This window comes from Canis lupus, chromosome 8 (assembly GCF_003254725.2).
Source record: "Canis lupus dingo isolate Sandy chromosome 8, ASM325472v2, whole genome shotgun sequence".
Classification (NCBI taxonomy): Eukaryota; Metazoa; Chordata; class Mammalia; order Carnivora; family Canidae; genus Canis; species Canis lupus.
In genome coordinates, this window is record NC_064250.1 from 41,011,379 (window position 1) to 41,032,544 (window position 21,166).

The following is a 21,166-nucleotide window of genomic DNA, read 5'->3' on the forward strand; positions in this document are numbered from 1 at the left end:
AAGATACAGGAAAGCAAAATGAAGTAAATAAAAACCATAAATAATCTTGACACCTGATTATTGCCCTAGGACTAATTGATTAGTCTTCACATTGGCTACCTACCATATATACCGGTTTATATCTTGGGTTTCTTAATAACATCATCCCAACTGTTAACATATGTACAAAAATTTAATAACAACAATTAACACAACACAAGTACCACTTCACAGGAAAGAAAATTAGTTTTAGAAAAATTAAATCATGAAATAACTTAAAACAGATCACAGAGCTATAGAAGGTAATAGAATCTCAACTAGGTAGTCTTGATTCCACAGCCCTTGCTTTTTAACCACTCTCTTGTTTATATAAATTAAGCTTTTTATCCCCATTTAATAACTGTTCTACCAAAAAAGAGGGGGGGAAGATTTGTCAATCAGTACAGAGTATAAACAAGCTATGATTAATTTAAGCTCCCTTGTTATTAACTATTTAGGCTCTGATTTTCAGTTATAAGCATTCTTATATAAATTGTCAAAACATCTCTGATTATTGCTTTAGAAATATTTCATTAAATAGAATAACTGATTAAAAATTAAGTCTCATAATATAGACTGCCAAATTGCCCTTTAGAAAATATGTACATATTTATATATCCATATTCTCAGTATGGAGCTGAACATTCATTATCATTTTTAATCTTAACAAATCGATAGATAAAAATTATATGGATTTTTGGCATATTGTAGACTAATAATGAGATTAAACACTTGTATTTGTCTAGTCTTTTTTTTCTTTTATAAATTGCCCATTTTCTTTGTTTTCTTTTGGCTTAGTAGCCTATTCTTAAAAACTAATTCTAATTACAATGGGAAGCTTAAGAAATTGCTTGTCAGGAAATAATTTTGGCAGAATGAGATTTATATTTAATTATATCATTTTGACATATAAATATAAACCACTTTATTTTCTCTTTCCTCAAACTCCATTAACATGATAGTACTCAATGATTTCATTACTACCCTCTTACAGCAGAGATCAAGCTCAAAACACATCCTAAATGAAAGGCATGCAGTTAATAAAATACAAACATTTTCTAACAAGCTAGTAATATTCTTTGTGAGGTTTTTCTTTTTTCCTATAGCTGATGCACAATAGTTTATTTTCTGACTGTTCTTTTATTGTGGAATGTTCATGTTAAATACGTTATGGATAGAAAATTAATGAACCTTAATAACCTAGAATTAATTGTCCATTCATAGGTATAAACCTTGCAAGATATACTATTGCAAGGATATTGAATACACATAGCTACTATATGTGTATATATGTATTTTTTTAAAAATACCAAATAACACAGTCCTTACTATTCATACAATTTTTGTGCTTAGCAAAATTGCAATACCTTGCAAGATATACTATTGCAAGGATATTGAATACACATAGCTACTATATGTGTATATATGTATTTTTTTTAAAATACCAAATAACACAGTCCTTACTAGTCATACAATTTTTGTGCTTAGCAAACTCATTTTTCTGCGTAGGAATTCCAAGAAAAACAATATTCTAGCATTCAGTGAATGTGAATTACCATTTGATTATCTAGACATTCAAGGCATTTTATAGACTTTTTCAGATAGGTGGGGCTTAATTCCCCTCCAGTGCTCAAAAGAGCCTTTTTTTTTTTTTTTTTTTTTTTTTTTAGTTGCTCTTAACATGCAAATCACTTAATGCCCAAACTTTTTTGGTAAATGAATTGTTTAACACTTGGCTTGAATTTTTCCACAGAAACTTTTATTTATATAAGTGATTCTCAACCTAGGGATCTTTTTATCTTTGAGGAACATTTGGCAATGCCTAGTGACACTTTTGGTTCTCATAACTCAAGGGATGCTACTGACATTAGATGAATAGAGGCCAGGGGACTGGTAAACATCCTACAATGCACTGAACAGCCCTTGCCGTTCAGAGAATTTTCTGGCCCAAAATGTAATATTGCAGAAATTGAGAAATCCTTATTTACATAATATTATTGAGTACTCAGTAACTTCCAGGCACTGTGCTTGGGGTTGGGGACACATGGATAGAAAGTTATGATCTTAGCACTCAGGGAAGTTACATTATGGTTAGGAAATGGAAGAATTGGATAAATAAACTATGATGTGATCATCAATATAGTAATGGTGTGATATATTAGGAGCAGGATAAAGTTCATCTGAAGGAATTAGGGAAATTTTCAAAGAAGTGATATTGGAACTGTTGTTATTGTTCTTGTTTTTATTATTGTTTACCTATAAGTTTACAAAAGCACACAAATAGCATAGTTATAACTTAATGGATTTTCAAAAAGTGAACATACCTGTGTGACCAGCATGCAGATCAAAAAACCAGATCATCAGCCTCCCATGTTGTGCCTCCTTTTGTGTTCCTTTCAGTAACAGCCTAACCCTCAAGAGTAATTATAGTTTTGACTTTTAGCATCATTGGCTATTTTTGTTTTTTAGTAAACTTCATACAAATGAAGTCTTATACTGTGTAATCTACTGTGTATGGATTCTTTTGCTCAACACTATGTTTGTAAAATTGATTTGTTGCATGTAGTTGTTTGTTCATTATCACTACCATACTGTAATCCACTGTATGAATATGCCAATATATTAATCTACTGTAAAGAAACAATTGCTGAAATCCTAAGTCTTTCAATAGGTCAGTCTGGCTGCAGAATGGGTATTGAAGGGAAATTGGAAAGAGAGAGCCTGGAAGTAGGTAAGGCCAAATGATGGACATTCTCTGTATCATATAAAAGGCATTTGGATTTTTTCTAGTAGAAAATGAAGAGTTTTTTAAAAGATGTTAAACAGCAATGAATGGGAATAAAGTTAGCTATACCATTAATCAGGAGGTTATTAAAATATTCAAATGAAAGGCAGACAAGGGTAGAAAGAAATAGATGACTTTCTGAGGATAAGACTAATAGCACTTTTGGATGACTGGGTGTCAGATTTGGAGAGGGTAGTTTCCTGAGCCAACCTTCAACGTTCAAAGAGAGAAGGATCAGTCAATAAAAGATGTTGTGAAAATTGGCTGTCCATTTTGGTGGAGACCATGCAACCTAAAATTAAACTACAGATGATTATATATTTAAACATTAAAAACTATGTTAATGATTTAAAAACTAAGAAGTTATTTTTATGATCTTTAAGAGAAAACTTTCTAAATAAGACATAAAACACAGAAAATATAATAAAAGTTTTGATAGTACTCCCTATCATTAAGCACTAGAAACCTCTTAATGGAAATGCCAACTAAGCAAAATTGTTATAAATGTTAAATGTTAAAAATTAAAATTTGCAAGAAATTTAACTTGCCAAAGTTTTAATATTTTCAATATGTAGAAATTTCTTAATAATTCAACAGAAAGAACACAGCCACCAATATGGAATAGCAGGCAAAAGATATAGTCAGTTTGCAATGGGAAAGACACAAATTGCTTTTAAATATGCACTCATTATAATTGAAAAGAAATATAAAATTCAAAAATATTCTGTTGCTTTGTACACATCAGTTAAGTAGCTATTTAAAAGAGATTGCCTAGAAGTAGCAAAGTTTGGGTGAAAAGACTATTGTTCAGAGTATAAATTGGTACCATTTTTCTGTAGGCAGTCTGCAATGTATCAAAAATTTCATTATAATGTTATAAAAGATATTTTATAGGGAATAAAGCAGTTTACAAAGAGGGTACAGCCTGGAATAATTGTTGTTTTAGTACTTTGAAAAAACCTTCCCAATGTAAAAAAAACTTGACCCAGTTTAAAAGGAAATAACCTGTCAAGCTTACCATGTAAAAGGACATATACATTGTCTTTAGATTCACTCTTCCCCCCCAAAATACCATGAGTTGGAGGTCAAAGCAGCGGGCAACTGGATCCAGAATTGTAGGAAATCAGGACTTTGTGGAGACAGAGGAGACACCCTAAGGACAAATGGCTATGGTTGCACTTTTGATGAGATATTTAGTATTGGACAAAGAGTTATATATGAAATTCAAGCTGGGATTCCTTAAGACTGTAAGACCACTGTGGGAAGCTGAAGTGGACTCAGTCAGTGGTTAGAGGTACCGTCTAGTTAAACATAGAAGCAGAATTTTCACTGAGGGAAATCTTCCCTGTTTTAGGTCAACCATACTCCAACAGATTAATAAGATCAAGTAATGAGTATCAGCAAAACTATTAATCAATCAGCGGACTGAAAATTGTGACTACGACTAGAACTGTCAAACACAAAATATAGCACAACCAGGATTTTGGTGACCATATCATTCATTTCTCATACTAGGGAACTTTTGTTTAGGACTAATGCTAACCCAGACAGGATGCAGGCACAACAAAAGTATATCAAAGTGTCCCTCATAATCCAGGATGCATGATTAGTCTACCTATGATGAAATCTTCAAAAGAACAAAGACACACAAAGGTAAAGACATTGCAAGCGACCATTATTTTTGAATGAGCAATTTGGGAGAAAATAAGACTCCTAGAAATGAGAAAATATAAATTAAAAAAATTTTAATTTGTGAACAGATGAAACAGCAGATTAGACCAGAAGAATTAGCATACTGAAATATATTTCTGAGAAAAATACTTCATATTGGAATAATTACGTGGAGAGATGATGTTTATAAATTTGAGAGAGAAATAAAATATGAAGAAAGAAATAAGAAGAAACAAGAAACTACATTACATCAAAGCCCCCAGAAAAGAGAGTGGAGGAAAGGCAATGATTAAAGAGGCAACAGTTTGTAAATTTATCAAACTATTGAAAAAACATGAAACCGCATGTCCTGGAAGTATAATATAAATTGAGAAGGGTAAATAAAGTTAATTGATGCCTGAATACATTAAAGTGAAACTTCAAAACCAAAATAAAAGGGAAGATCTTAAAAATAGCCAGAGTGAAAGGACAGATCACTTACAAAGGAATGACAGGATGCTTTTAAACAACACTGTAATAAAACAGACGGAAAAATAATATATTTAAAGAATGGAAAAAGTTATACCATGAATTTTTTATACAGGTTTTCATTTTGTGTCGTAAATATGTATAGGTTTATATAGTTATTTAATAAAGCTTTATAGTTTAAGGCTCATAATATATAGAAACTTATTCTAAAATTTTGGATAGAAAATAAACCATACTTATTAGGAAAACAATATATCAAATACTAGGATTCCATGTACCTATTAAATTTGTGATTTATGATAAAAGTTCTAAAGGGTTTTCTTGATGAAGATAGTATATTTCAAAATCGAATTAAATAAGCAATGTATTATTTTCTCTTCCTAATGTACGCAGTATTGTCAATTTTTCTACTGTTACTTGCCTTTTCACTTTGATGTTTTGGGCAACAACTTTTTAAAATCTATTAATACAGGGGCACCTCGATGGCTCAGTCGGGTCAGCATCTGACTGACTCTTGATCTCAGCTCATGTCTCCATCTCGAGGTTGTGAGTTTGGGTCCCCTATTCGGCTCCACACTGGGCTTGGAGCCTACTTAAATAAAATAAATAAATAAAAACTAAATAAAATGAGTAAATAGAATATTTTATCACATAATAAAAATAGTATATTTTAATATAATATTAAAAGTTTTGCTTCTCCCTCATACTAATTTTACCTCTGACTTATAATTATTTTTCACTTAATTGAAAAACTCTGAAAAATCTTGAAACCAACCTATAAAATGATCTTAATATGCCAGGATTGAAAACAATTACCAAAACATGGAAAGGGCTCAAATATCCATTAACTATGAATTGCTAAATATATATATGTATATGGTATATGTGTGTGTATATATGTGTGTGTATATATGTATATATATACACACACAATAGAATATTACTCAGCCATCAAAATAGAATAGAATATTACTATTATAGAATATTACTCAGCCATAGAATATTACTCAGCCATCAAAAAGCAAGAAATCATGCCATTTGCAATGATGTGGATGGAACTAGAGTGTATTATGCTAAGTGAAATAAGACCGAGAAAGACAAATACTGTATGATTTCACTCATATGCAGAATTTAAGAAACAAAACAGATGAACATAGGCGAAGAGAAGGAAAGATAAATTAAGGACAGAGAGGGAAGGAGGCAAAGCATAAGAGACTCTTAAATATAAGTAAATTGAGGGATGCTGGAGGGGAGGTGGATGGGTAGATGGGGCAATTAGGTAATGGCATTAAGGAGGACACTTGATATGATGAACACCGGGTGTTATATGCAACTGATGAATCACAAAATTCTATCCCTAAAATTAATACTACACTATTATGCAATACTACCTACCTCTCTCAATGACACAAGAACAACTCAGATTTAATCTCCATTTTTATAACTAACTTTAAGAGTAGACCTACATTTGCCCTGATTGATTTAGGTCAGATTTATTTTGAGATGCTGGAAATGAGTACTGTCATAATTTTATTTTTTCTCTGATTTCTTCCAAGTGTAAAAACTAATGTTTCTATTTGATATCTTCTTGTTATTGTTGCTGATCAGAGACAGGTCAGGAAGATTTAAGGAAAATATTGCTTACATAGACCCATCATTTTGTAATATAAGAAGCTTTAAAAATAGAGAATTTGTTGTGGTATCTGAAAATTATTCAGAGAAAATTACAAAATGTCTCATAGCTTCTGGGCAACTTGCATTAAGGAAAGAAGAAACCTGGGAAACCAAAGCATGACAGAATCTAGTCTTACCATTCCCCACATCCCCATTTATTTCTTTGTTTTCTGTCTTTTCCCTAGAGGCAAATTCTGTTAAGTATAGAAGTCTATCCTTCCTATTGTAGTTTTGAGCAAAATGCCAGTTTCCATATGCCCTACTTAATATTTCTGCGTTGGGTATCCTTTGCTCTTAGATACTTAATTTTTTATGTGAAGAGAGGATCTGAGTTAGCCTGTTCATAATTATCCTAATATAAAATAATATTGCTTGGTTACCAAATCTTTCAGGTTTGTTTTAAAAACCTGAATTTTTAAAAAAAAAATCTGAATTTTTAAAATATCCTTTGTTGATTCTTGTGAATTTGGTTTGGCTTTTGTATAGCCTGAGTCAAACATAGGAGTATAATTTCTAGAGCATATCATAGAGCTAAAATGGGCATCAAGATAGCATTGAAAGAGGAAAGATTATAAATAAACAGCCTATGGTTTTGTGTGTATGTTGGTATATGTGTTGTTTGTATATTAATAAGGATAATCATTTCTACCCATTCTGACTAGATGATGAGATTTGTGGATACAACCAACTTCCTCCCCACTCCTACCAGCCACCCTAGTAGAGTCATCTGTTCAGTTTCCTATAGCCCTAACTTGAAGAATTCAATCCCAGTCCTACAACATGTGTGCATTATCCTCAGTTTTATGAAGTAATATTTTTTCAATGTTATACTCTATTTTAACTTTTCTTAAATCTTGGTCTTTAAGGCAACATAGGCTTCATTTGGGTAGCAAACTATTCTAAATACTATAGTATGAATGTTCCTAAAGAGTCTCCAATCCTGAGAACTTGAAGTACAGATCCTGATTTGGAAATATTAACCCCAAATTCCACATCAAAAGAATATGTGTGTTGCACGAGTCTATAAAAAATTGTTTCCTTGGAAGAACCTCATAGACTAAAATCTTATTTTATACACATGTATTTCAAATCAGAGTATATATAAGAACTGTTATTTCATTTTCTAAGAACTTTTTATATTTATAATCTTTCTAGCATTCCTGTAATTATGCAAATATACAGTGGCAAGGATAGCTGCACCTCTTTTTAGAACAGTTTTTAAGAATTAGGCCTCCAATTATTTTAAAGTTTCGTGTTAAGAGATTTTTCTTCCAATATAATAAAGGTAAGGATTTTCTTTCATCTAACTTATGTCAATTTTATTTAATAAATAATATGTTCTTCCTTTTATATTTCTTCCAGGTTGTAACTCACTGACATTTTTAATCTACTCTAGTATATGTGGAGATTCTTAAAAAGTAAATTTTTCTATTATGAAGTATAATAATGGTTGATTGAAAATGAGTATATTAAGACCCCTGTGTTACAAGCAGCAGAGCATTAACTTGAATTGAGTGGAACATTGATCCTTTATGTTACCCTTTTATTCACCATCCTGAGTCTTATTCCCATGCTGACAACTGTTGTTTTTAAAGTTTTAATTTTTAGTGTATGATTGTTAGGGAAATTTAAAAATTAATATAAAGTTATGGACACATTTTTTCACGTTTGCTAGGTGCATAGTTACATTGCTGTTTTCTTTCTTTCTTTTTTTTTTTTTTTTTTAAGATTTTATTTAAGCAAGATAGAGTGGGGAGGAGCAGAGGGAGAAGGACAAGCAGGCCACAGACTAAGCACAGAGCCTGACGTGGGGTTTGATCCCATGGCTCTGAGATCATTACCTGAGCCAAAATCAAGAGCTGGACACTTAACTGAGACACCTAGGCTCCCCTACATTACTGTTTTCTATTAAACTTAAGCAAAAGCATAATTTGAGTCTTCTCTCTCTTCTTTTTAATAAGGCTGGCTAATGGTTTATCTATCTTATTAATTCTTTCAAAGAACCAACTCCTGGTTTTGTTGATCTGTTCCACAGTTCTTCTGGTCTCGATTTCGTTGAGTTCTGCTCGAATCTTTATTAACTCCCTTCTTCTCTTGGGTGTAGGATCTATTTGCTGTTTTTTCTCTAGCTCCTTTATGTGTAAGGTTAGCTTCTGTATTTGAGTTCTTTCCAGTTTTTGAATGGATGCTTGTATTGCAATGTATTTCCCCTTTAGGACTGCTTTTGCAGCATCCCAAAGATTTTGAACAGTTGTATCTTCATTCTCATTAGTTTCCATGAATCTTTTTAATTCTTCCTTAATTTCCTGGTTGACCCTTTTATCTTTTAGCAGGATGGTCCTTAACCTCCACGTGTTTGAGGTCCTTCCAAACTTCTTGTTGTGATTTAGTTCTAATTTCAAGGCATTATGGTCTGAGAATATGCAGGGGACAATCCCAATCTTTTGGTATCGGTTCAGACCCGATTTGTGACCCAATATGTGGTCTATTCTGGAGAAAGTTCCATGTGCGCTTGAGAAGAATGTGTATTCAGTTGAGTTTGGATGTAAAGTTCTGTAGATATCTGTGAAATCCATCTGGTCCAGTGTATCATTTAAAGCTCTCGTTTCTTTGGAGATGTTGTGCTTAGAAGACCTATCGAGTATAGAAAGAGCTAGATTGAAGTCACCAAGTATAAGTGTATTATTATCTAAGTATTTCTTCACTTTGGTTAATAATTGATTGATATATTTGGCAGCTCCCACATTCGGGGCATATATATTGAGGATTGTTAAGTCCTCTTGTTGAATAGATCCTTTAAGTATGATATAGTGTCCCTCTTCATCTCTCACTACAGTCTTTGGGGTAAATTTTAGTTTATCTGATATAAGGATGGCTACCCCTGCTTTCTTTTGAGGACCATTTGAATGGTAAATGGTTCTCCAACCTTTTATTTTCAGGCTGTAGGTGTCCTTCTGTCTAAAATGAGTCTCTTGTAGACAGCAAATAGATGGGTCCTGCTTTTTTATCCAGTCTGAAACCCTGCGCCTTTTCATGGGGTCATTAAGCCCGTTCACATTCAGAGTTACTATTGAGAGATATGAGTTTAGTGTCATCATGATATCTATTCAGTCCTTGTTTTTGTGGACTGTTCCACTGAACTTCTTCTTAAAGGGGAATTTTAAGAGTCCCCCTTAAAATTTCTTGCAGAGCTGGTTTGAAGGTCACATATTCTTTTAGTTGCTGCCTGTCTTGGAAGCTCTTTATCTCTCCTTCCATTTTGAATGAGAGCCTTGCTGGATAAAGTATTCTTGGTTGCATGTTCTTCTCCTTTAGGACCCTGAATATATCCTGCCAGCCCTTTCTGGCCTGCCAGGTCTCTGTGGACAGGTCTGCTGTTACCCTAATACTCCTCCCCCTAAAAGTCAGGGATTTCTTGTCTCTTGCTGCTTTAAGGATCTTCTCTTTATCTTTGGAATTTGCAAGCTTCACTATTAAATGTCGAGGTGTTGAACGGTTTTTATTGATTTTAGGGGGGGGTCTCTCTATTTCCTGGATCTGAATGCCTGTTTCCCTTCCCAGATTCGGAAAGTTTTCAGCTAGAATTTGTTCAAATACATATTCTGGCCCTCTGTCCCTTTCGGCGCCCTCGGGAACCCCAATTAAACGTAGGTTTTTCTTTCTCAGGCTGTCGTTTATTTCCCTTAATCTATCTTCATGGTCTTTTAATTGTTTGTCTCTTTTTTCCTCAGTTTCCCTCTTTGCTATCAACTTGTCTTCTATGTCACTCACTCGTTCTTCCACCTCGTTAACCCTCGTCGTTAGGACTTCTAGTTTGGATTGCATCTCATTCAATTGATTTTTAATTTCTGCCTGATTAGCTCTAAATTCTGCAGTCATGAAGTCTCTTGAGTCCTTTATACTTTTTTCTAGAACCACCAGTAGCTGTATAATAGTGCTTCTGAATTGGCTTTCTGACATTGAATTGTAATCCAGATTTTGTAACTCTGTGGGAGAGAGGACTGTTTCTGATTCTTTCTTTTGAGGTGAGGTTTTCCTTCTAGTCATTTTGCTCAGTGCAGAGTGGCCAAAAGCAAGTTGTATTGGGAAAAAGAGAAAAAGAGAGGAGAGAAAGAAGGAAAGAAAAGAGAAAGAGAAAAAAAAGGGAAGAAAAAAAAACGGAAAAAAAAGAAGAAAAAGAAAGAAAAAGAAAGGAGAAAAAAAGGGGGTGGGGGAAGGAAACAAATCAAAAAGCAAAACAAAACAAAACAAAACAAAACAAAAAAACAGAACCACCGGGGAGTATCTTCTGATTCTGTGTACTTTAAGTCCCTTGGCTTCTCCTGGAAGTTGTCAGTCTAGCTGGTGTTCTGGGGGAGGGGCCTGTTGTGCTGATTTTCAGGTGTTAGCAGTTGGGGGAGCTGCTGTGCCCCCTGCCTGGTGCAGGGCTCAGTGGGGGTTGTTTACCCCGTGAGGCCGCAGGAGGAACAGCCCCAGTGGTGGGGCCAGCTCTGGAAACCTGGATTCAGCTCCGGCAGGAACTCCGTCTGCAGGGCCTGGAGGCTCTGGGGCGGGGCCGCTGATCTGCTCAGCTGGGGCAGGAGCGTCCTTGCTGTCCTGGGCCCTCCCGGCCTCTGCCTGTCCCGGGGGAGGTGGGATCCTGGGCTGTGTCCCGGCGCCCTGTGCTCCGGGGCCTGCGCTGTTGGATTCGCGCTCCCGGGCCGCGCAGCCCCCTCCGCGGAGCCGCCCCCGAGCCCCCTCCGAGCTGCTCCTGGAACAGCGCAGCTCCCTCCGCACAGAGCCTCTTCCTCTGCCCAAGCCCCTCCGAGCTGCTCCCGGGGCGGCGCAGCCCCCTCCGCGGAGCCGCCCCCGAACCTCTCCGAGTTGCTCCGGGTCCCGCCGGTCCCGCCGTGCGCGGCCCCGCGGTGCGCGCTGCAGCCCTTAGGGAGCTCGGTGCACTCTCCTGGGCGCGCAGTTGCTCTGTTACTGTCTCAGGGAACCCGAGGGCATCCCCGCCCTCCTGGGTCCTGCTCCAACTCCCCGCGAGCCCCTTTCCGCCCGGGAAGGTCGGTGCAGCTCCTGCTCCTCCGGGACGGGGCTCTCCTGTCCTGGGGACACTCGCCCCGGCCTCAGCCCGGCTCCTCGCGGGGCCCCTCCCCCTTGGAGGCCTTGGTTCCTTTACTTCTTTTTCCCCGTCTTCCTACCTGGATAGAAGCGCGAACTCTCCTCACTGTTGCATTCCAGGTGTTCTCTCTTTAATTCTCAGGCCGAATTCATAGATTTTCAGGATGATTGGAAGGTTTTCTAGGTAATTTGGTGGAGACAGGTGATTTGGAGACCCTGCTCTTCCGCCATCTTGCTCCTCCCAGCAAAAGCATAAATCAAGAGGTGCTATTAGTTCTTTTTCCTTCAAGAGATATATTCAATTTTCTCACATTCTTTTCCCAATCTCCTTGAAAGGTATGGTAATGTCCAAGGCTATCTTCCTGGTAATTGAGGTCTTCAAAACTGCTGCTTTGGTAATTCTTCATTAAGTTTTCAAGATTGTCACTAGTATGTTGCATTCTTCAGACATCTTCTGGTAATTCATACACATTCAAAAACAGACATGCTCCTCTCATAGCTTCTATTCTCTTTCTGATAGAACTATTCAGTTTTCATAATTGCTTTCGCTATAATAACTTCTACAACATACGTGGCTTTAGATTTGTGTTTCAGTATAATAGTACCCAAAATTTGCTAAGTACTTGATATGTATTAGGAATGATACTTAGTATTTTATATGTTTTATTGCATTTAAGCAGAGGAAAAAAAATCATTCCTGTGTCTGAAAAGGGTTCAGTGCCTTATAAATTGAAAGCATACAATAATAGATTAATGGATTAATTCAGAATTGAAATTTATAGGTCTGAGTTCCTTTCTGGAGTTTTCTATATATTTACCCTCTGACATTGGATTAGTCATAAAATTTACAAAAAGCGAATCAATAAATCTCCTCTGTATTTATGTAATACAGGAATATGTTAACTATTTAAACAAAATATTGGTAGGTGTTTTGTAAGAAAAGCACCTTAAATTAAAACTTCTGATATGAATATTTCTATTATTGAAGTACACAGTTAAATAATATTAGTCATGTTTAGTTCTCCAGTGTAGTAAACATGAGAAATAAGTCTTTTTCAGAGCATTATAAATTTAATGTAGTGTATGTTCCCATACTAACATTATATTCTGTATTCTTTCAGTTAGCTAAAAATGCTTTAGTTTTATAAGAAATGTAATAAATATCATTACCACTTTTTACAAATGGAAAACAGAGAATAAATTTCCAGAGGCATAAAAGCCTAAGCTGATACTCATTTAATATGTGAACAATGAAGGACTGTTAGGTTATAGAGGACAAATAAAAAGCTTAATCATTAAATGAGAGGTTATAATCAATCTTTAGATGAGCAACTGTAGAGCAACTTGTTTAACTCAGGTTACAGCATACCATAGGCTCCAAATACTTAAGTGTATACATTTTTTTCTCATCTTTACTAATGGAACTTCTACTTAGTTAAGTTTATTTCAAAACAGAAATATTGGATTTCTTTCTTTTTAGGAAGGACTTATTTTCTTCTTTCCAATTGACTTCTAATTTTAAAACTGAGGGTGATATGAGATGACAAAAATACAACACTTTATAATGATAATTAAAATAAGAGCTGTTTTTGCTTTTTTCTTTCAACAGTTCTTCCACTCATCCCGCTTCCTTTACTTCATCTATTTCTTGTTCCTCTCACTTTATCACATGTGCCTATTCTGGTGAAAATCCAGTTTTGCAGAATGAGAACTTTAAACATGGTAATTACATGTCCTTAGGCCACAGTGAGAATTATTACATCTTAGGGCAAAAGAGCAGAGTTTTAGGCTTTCTAAAATCAGTTGGCAGTGAGCCATCTCCAAATAGTACATATAGGCCTAAAGTAGGAGATTGTTTCTTTTTTTCTCAATTAAGATGTTTAAGCACATGTAGTTATATTGTTATATATATGAATATTAAAACTTGCTTTAGATATATCAAGTAATTATGTGTCATTATTAAAGTCAGGATTCAGTGTATAGTTTTTTAAGGCAACTGTTATGTTTCTGTTTATATTATACACTACTTACTACGTTAAAAAAAAACAAACTTCAGAGTAGCTGGAATAGAGACTGGGTTATGTTCTCACTAGTTAACTAACCAGACAGCCCCATTTAGTACAATTTCAAATTATATCGTCTTTCAACTTCATCTTTCTTCAGATTTGAGAAACAGTATATTTTCTCATATCTACATATCAGCTTTTGAGGAGCATTTTTTCTATATGGATTAAAAGACATATGCTACCAACACAGTACCTTAAAGGAAAACTATATTATTTTTCACATAATGCCAAAAGTGAATAAATGTATATTGCAGATATGAAAATGCTAATAATCCATAGATCACTATTCTTTCACCTTTCCCTGCAATGAGATGTAAAGTAGTGCTATTTATGTAAGTGAAATATGAAGATAAGTATTCTCATAAAAATCTCTTATAAAAATAATTTTCTCATCTGAGTTCCCTGATTTTTTTATTGGATAATTTGATTATCAAGTTAATGTTTAGATAAAGGAGGAAAATAATGTGAAAAATAACTGTGTAAAGAGAAAAGTTGTAAAGTTAAGAAGTATTTGCTATATACTCTCAAGTTGGTTAACAGGTTTGGGATCTAAATGTTAGAAAACAAGGTGAGATTTACATTGTTAAAGTAACACTTAGAAATCTTGTAATCACCCATGAAAAGCCATATTCTCAGTAGTCCAAAACCCGGTTTTTATTCCAGCATTAAAATAAATCCTTTTGTGGGCACCTGGGTGGCTCATTTGGGTAAGTGTCTGCCTTCAGCTCTGGTCATGATCCCAGGGTCCTGGGATGGAGCCCCACATCAGGCTTACTGCTAAAGCAGGGAGTCTGCTTCTTCCTCTACCCCTGCTTGTTTTCTCTCTCTTTCTCTTTTGCACATACACTCTTTCTCTAATAAATAAAGTCTCTTTAAAAATAATTTAAATAAATAAATAGATCTTTTTGTTGAGCTAGATATATTGGTTGGCTTGCTTTAAAAAGACCCCATGGCATAGAAGAAATATTTATCTTTAAACATTAGAATCTTACTTAGCATGGTGGTATGTTAACTCAGTAAACTGAGTTGAACTGTGGGACTCTTGGCATCTCATGCTCACTGCAAAGTATATATTCACTGAATGAAATGGAAGATGGCATTGCTGCAGTACTTAAATTTTTACTCTTTTTTGTGTGTTTTGTACAATTAAACTGTCTCCTTTATCTTTCATCATATGAAAATCTTATTTAAACACTGTACAACTTTAACTGACAAACAGTTTGAGAGTGTCTCCTTTTTGAGAAGTTTTCTACTTCTAGGAGTGGAAGAAGATGTAAATATTTAAGAAGGCTAAAAACTCTGAGGAAAAGAAATACATAAATAAGATCATATCTTCCAAGTAAAACTGAGATAACTACCTTCATTCCCTGGTTGCAGCTTCTCCTTTGTAACAGTAGCCTTCAACCACTTAATCACATGTTATGATACACTGATGTGTTATGATTGGTTGAAAGGTGTTTGCAGCTAATATAAAATTAACAAAATATGCAAATGAGTATTGTAATTAATTAGAATAAATTCAAGGCTTCCCTTAGAATAATGTGACTCTTTCATTCTACTCTCTTCCTTAAATGAGAGAGGAAAGGAATAGATTTATAGCTAGTGCTCCTTGAATATCCCCAGGAATTAGTCATGTACACGTATTATCCATAATGTGTAGTCCTGAAAAAAGGAATATATTAAGATAGCTTCTTTGTACCATAGGATAATTATAGAGGTAGGCTCTGAATGGTTTATTATAACCCTTTTTTAAAGCACAAAATAAAATTAATGTGTTTGCCCTTTAAACAATAAAGGAAAATTTAATTGGGTGTCATCAAACTGCCTATTTTTTTACCTAATTTATCTCCTCTCTAAGTCTATATTTACTCTGATAAATACTCCACATTTATCTCAATCTACTTTAAAGTTGAATATAAGGTAATCATGAAGATTAGATCAAGTGATACACGTAATCATTAATCTGCCTCATTCCATCTGCAGTGTTTTTTTCAAATTGTGGTCCTTTGACAGCATTATGAGCATAACATGGAAACATATTAAAAATGTATATTTTGGGATCCCTGGGTGGCGCAGCGGTTTGGCGCCTGCCTTTGGCCCAGGACACAATCCTGGTTGACCCGGGATCGAATCCCACGTCGGGCTCCCGGTGCATGGAGCCTGCTTCTCCCTCTGCCTGTGTCTCTGTGCCTCTCTCTCTCTCTGTGACTATCATAAATAAATAAAAATTAAAAAAAAAAAGAAAAAAATGTATATTTTGAGGCCCCACCCAGACTTTCTGATCAAAATCTGTGAGTGAGACCCAGCAGTCAGTGTTTAACAAGGTGTTTAGGACATTATGATGCACACTCAAGGTTGAGAACAACTGCTCTAACTATATCGACCTTGATAGATTAGCTTTATTAATAACATTATTAGTAACATTATTAGATGGCATTTCAAAGATAATCTTTGTTATTCAAGATTATTTAATCAGAGAGTACTGCAATAATTGTTAGGAGGAAATTTTCTTAAATCTATATAGTCAAGCAACAAACATATAAATATTAATATATCAATTATATGTTGTTGACAAAAATATGTCTAGAAAAATTTTAAAAACGCTATCTACACTAAGTAGTTTTTCACAGTCACCATGAGTTTGAGGAATTTCTTCACATTTATATTTAGCTAATGTGTCTTGTGCATATTTAAACATCATTGCCTCTTAGCAATAACATTTTTAAAGATTATTTTTCCTGTGAAATTAAAATGGATCTGAATTTCATTGACAAGTTCTCTGGGCTATAAAATCATTGTTTATGACACCCTTTTTTGCAATTTGAACAGTCTTTCAAGCACTTCCTGACTAATGTTTTCTTGAAACTGTTACTAATAAAATTAAAAAAGATAAGTGATTTTCCATAGGAGGTTTCGTAGTTTAGAAAGTATTTAACAAGTTTCATAGTTGAGAAAGTATTAAGTTAAAGATGAAATGTTTTATTTAAAGAGAATGGCTAAATCCATTTGAACTTTATTATTTTGGACTCTAGTAGTTCAGAAAAGGTTATATCTGAAGTAAGAATATAAACTTCTGCCATTACTTGAGGAAAAAAAGAATTTAATACTTAATAATGTATAAGAAAGTTGGAAACAATTTTAAGCTGATTAAGAAAAAATTCAAACTTTTAATGGCATTCTTTTTTTCCATTGATTATTAACAGCCTGTTGATAATGAATGCTTATTATATACTCATTAACAGGCACAGATAAAGCTAAACTATTAAAACCATTCTTCTGTTTCCATTTTCTAATAATTTAGATAGATAGTACTTTCTTATTTGATTCTAAAGTAAATCTTATTCCCTTGCTCTTTGCCTTCTAGTTGTACTTTTTCATTTATGGTTTATAGATGTTTTTAGTCAGCTCTTGCTGTCCTGTCCATCTTCTGATTCCAATGCTTCATTTGGTTGCTTGTTCCCTTATCCAAGATTTCAGTTATCTGCTTCCTGTCCCCCATTTGCCAGTGTTCTTACATTTAGGTTTTTGCTCTCCATTCTCTTTCCCCTCATCTCTGCTTCTCAACCACTGTTTTCTAGGTTTGGTTTCTGGATGTTTGTATTGTTCCTGGCCTCTAACTGGTATAATCAAAACTGCAAGGATGTAAGGAGAATTGGAAAGAAGAGGCATAAAGAGAATTGACATGTATTGAATGCCTATTCTATGCTAGGTGATTTAATTCTCATAACATGTAGGTAGGTTTTGTTATTATCTCTATTTTATTCATAAGTTACACTGAAGCTCCAAGAGGTTTAGTACTCATTCGCAGAGCAACTGAGTGATACAGCTGGGTTTCAAACCTATATTGGTTCATTTATTCATCCTATATTTAATCAACAAGTATTTATTGAGTACACATACTATAGTGGGGCACTGTACTAGGTGCTGCAATCTATCCAGCTCTTACTCTCATGAAGCTTAACTGTGTGGTGGAATTGTCTGATGTCACAGATGTAGTCTTTCTGCTCTACCAGCCTTAGTAGGAGAGAAAATAAATAAAAAGTAAATAGAAGGGTTCTGATATTTTATTGAAAAGATATATTGGCTATAGATTTTTAAAAAAAAGATTATTTTTCCAATATTTAGAAAGACCTTATCAAAAAGGTTGATTCGTGTCTAGTCCTAGAAAGAGTTTGACAACTTCAGCACTCACCACTGTAGACATTAGTGCCTTTTAGTGGCATCACCACAGTATATATTTTCCTATTATGGTCTAAAATAAAGAAACTATGTGTTTATAGGCCCAGATTATCTAGAGGGCTTCACCATCAATTGCCCTCCCTAAATTACGTTTAGAAAAAAATGAAGATTTCTGTATGAAGAATACATTTATTCATCCATCTATCCATCATCTATATATGTATTAATACTCTGAAAAGTATTTAGGATGGTTTGCCCAAATATGTAAAAACAGAACTTTTAATAACATAAATGTGGGGAAATTAAGCAAGGAAAAGTAAGATGAAATTAAGTTGTGTTCTGTACTAAAAAGTATCCATAAGTCTGTCTCTGTTTTCAAGGGTAACTTGATTCACAACCATTAATTTTTTAAAAGACAAAACAAAACTGGTGACACAGAGGAGTACCCATTCCTGGACATGACACTTCAGAGAAAGTTTCTTCTCCCCCTAAAGAGGATCACAGTGCAATGTGACATACAATGGCCTCAAATACTTGCTAATATAAATACGAGTTTTACTGAGCCATTTCATTGGATCTACTTACATACAGTGAAACAATTCTTTGAAAAGTGAGAAGAAGCATTCTAGGTAGACCACTGTGGCCCAACCAAACCCAGTGGTATATTTTAGAGAATCTATAGAAATTAGTGAATTGCATCTCTTACAGGTAATTGTCGTATGTAATTCATTAATCAGGGTTATACAAACACTGAGTTTGCACACTCTTAAAAGTTTGTTTTGTTCACTACTGTAACATCAATGCCTGGAATAATACCTAGTAAATACTAGATTTTTTTTTAAGATTTTATTTTATTATTTATTCATGAGAGACACACACAGAGAGAGAGGCAGAGACACAGGCAGAGGGAGAAGCAGGCCCCATGCAGGGAGCCAGATGTGGGACTCAATCCCGAGACTCCAGGATCACGCCCTGGGCTGAGGGCAGGCACTAAACCGCTGAGCCACCCAGGGATTCCCATTAGATGTTTAATAAATATTTGTTGTATGGATAAATGTTATTACTTGAAGTATCTGTTTAAGTGAAAAGACTTCTCAGCGACTTTTACATTTTCTTCATTTGTCCTTGAATAAAGTGTGTTAATTTACTTGGAGTACATCATCTTTACGTGGATCCCAAGTTGATTAAATGCTGAATACTGCTCTTGTGACTTTTTCAAACAGATAATGAAATAATTATTAGTCCTACCCAAAGAATTCTCTTAAGATAGTTCTCTACGGTTTTACAGTCTCTAAGAAAAGGTTGTAAACATCAATAAAGCAGTTCATAATGCAGAAATAATGTTTGTTCTCAGGAGATCTCAGAATCATACCAGATATTTGAATTTGGAAAACAACTGATAGATTCTAGATAATGCTAGCTTGACATTTTTCAGCTATATATTTAAATGAAAGTAATCAATTCTCACACTTAGGAATTTAGGAGTTTCTTAGAGAATTAAAAAATTCTGTATTTTTAAGGCAGGTTTATTGAAAAGCATTATGATAGTGTTAATATTTCTTTAAAATTTCTGCTATTGTTAAATATTGCATTATGCTAGAATTCGGCAGACCAGTAGATCACATCAATTCTGGTAATCGTTTACTCTATATAATTATAAGGTATTAAACAACTAATTTATATGTGTCTTAAAAGTTTATTTATAACATCAACCAGCATCTAACATGTACTTGATGGATTTTATTTACTTTGTCAAGGCCCTAACTAATTTTTGCCCAGAGCTACAATCTTATTTAATAATATCCCTCAACTTCTAATAAAATACTTTTAAAAATTAACCTTTCTTTATATTCCTCCATAATTTGCCTTTTATTTCATTTGCCTTTCTTCTTATTTACTGGAATAAGTTTTGGGTTTGTTTTTTTTGTTGTTTTGTTTTTTTGTTTTTTTTTTTTTTTGCAATCTTTATTCCTATATTGCGCCCAATTATTGTAACCTGTTACATCTGTAGAAATAGAAGATTAGGAATGGAGTCAGTCCTGTATTCCTAAAACATATCTTTACCATCACAGTATTATAAATGTATCTATTTGACCTTTAGAAAATGAAACTTTGCTGTCTTCTTTATTCTATTTCTTCTATTTCAAGAAGAAATAGAATGACTACCCTTGTCTTAAGAATACTCTATCTTAAAACTTCTATTATATAGTTAAAGCCTACCACCTCATTGATTCTTTTTTACAATAATAAGATAGTTAATTTATATTGAAAATATGAAGATGGTAAATTGAGTTTTTCTTCTACCCAATACATGAGAAAGTTGATGTGGTGACTTCCTGAGTTCATTTTAATTATATCATAAAATAATAGATCTGGGAGAGATACAAAATTATCTCAGGTTTTAGGGATTATTTCATGTGCAATAGTTGAAAAATACCCAGATTTCTTGCCCTGTGAAAATCTATTGAGCTATTACAGCAATCTAAGGCTATGTCGTAAATTTAGGTTCTTAGATGAGATTTACAAGAGATAAAGAGGTCTACTAATACATCCTATTTCTCTGGAGGTCCTGGTTCTCAGCTTTTATTCAAAGGTCTCAAAGAACCGGGTCTTGATACCTTAAATACAATGTTTAGGAACTATAAAGTATGGTCTATAGAAAGCAATATTTATAATTACTTTTTAAATTAAGTTTACTACTCTGCCTTCCTTCATTTTGGTTAATTTCACTCAGTCTGCTATTTAATCTTTAATTACAGGCTACAAAAGAAGTAATAGAACGGGAAGCGCCAGGGATGGCCCTGGCAATGCTGATGGGATCACTTAATGTTACACCTCTGGGCATGCTCTCTAGGTAAGAAAGCACTAACATGTTGCAAAGAAAATTAATTCCATACCACTAATCACTACAATAGACTAATAAATATAAGAAATTTAAGTCAATAACACTTAAATATGCTCCCTTTTTTCCCCCAGAGTTGACTCTTAGTATCCTTATTAAATCTTGACCATTTTCCTTCAAGTTTTTTTTTTACATGTATGTTAAACTTTTAGAAGATACTATACTTTGCTGAAAGCTGTCAATCCTAACCCAGAGAAGAGTCCAGTTTATTAAGATGTAAAATTATTTTTGTGTATGATTATTTGTAATCATTGATAAATATTCATTAATTGTCATCAAATGCTAGTTTAATAAAATGAA

General features: G+C 34.2%; 1 protein-coding gene and 1 long non-coding RNA gene across 17 annotated transcripts in view; one reads left to right on the plus strand and one right to left on the minus strand.

Annotated features, from left to right (window-relative positions):
* Positions 1 to 21,166, plus strand: part of GPHN (gephyrin) — a 634,768-nt gene that overhangs the window by 336,511 nt on the left and 277,091 nt on the right. For 15 of the 16 annotated variants that reach the window (XM_025444205.3, XM_025444210.3, XM_025444207.3 and 12 more), the window contains one exon: positions 20,724 to 20,818. In XM_025444205.3, the coding sequence (XP_025299990.1) occupies positions 20,724 to 20,818 (95 nt within the window). Of the gene's footprint in view, positions 1 to 17,363; positions 17,520 to 20,723; positions 20,819 to 21,166 lie in introns of all 16 variants that reach the window. The other variant, XM_035720245.2, reaches the window with a different exon arrangement.
* Positions 5,347 to 21,166, minus strand: part of LOC125755586 (uncharacterized) — a 42,345-nt gene continuing 26,525 nt past the window's right edge. Inside the window, exon 3 of the long non-coding RNA XR_007412384.1 lies at positions 5,347 to 5,531. This is a non-coding gene — a long non-coding RNA (uncharacterized LOC125755586). The remainder of the gene's footprint in view (positions 5,532 to 21,166) is intronic.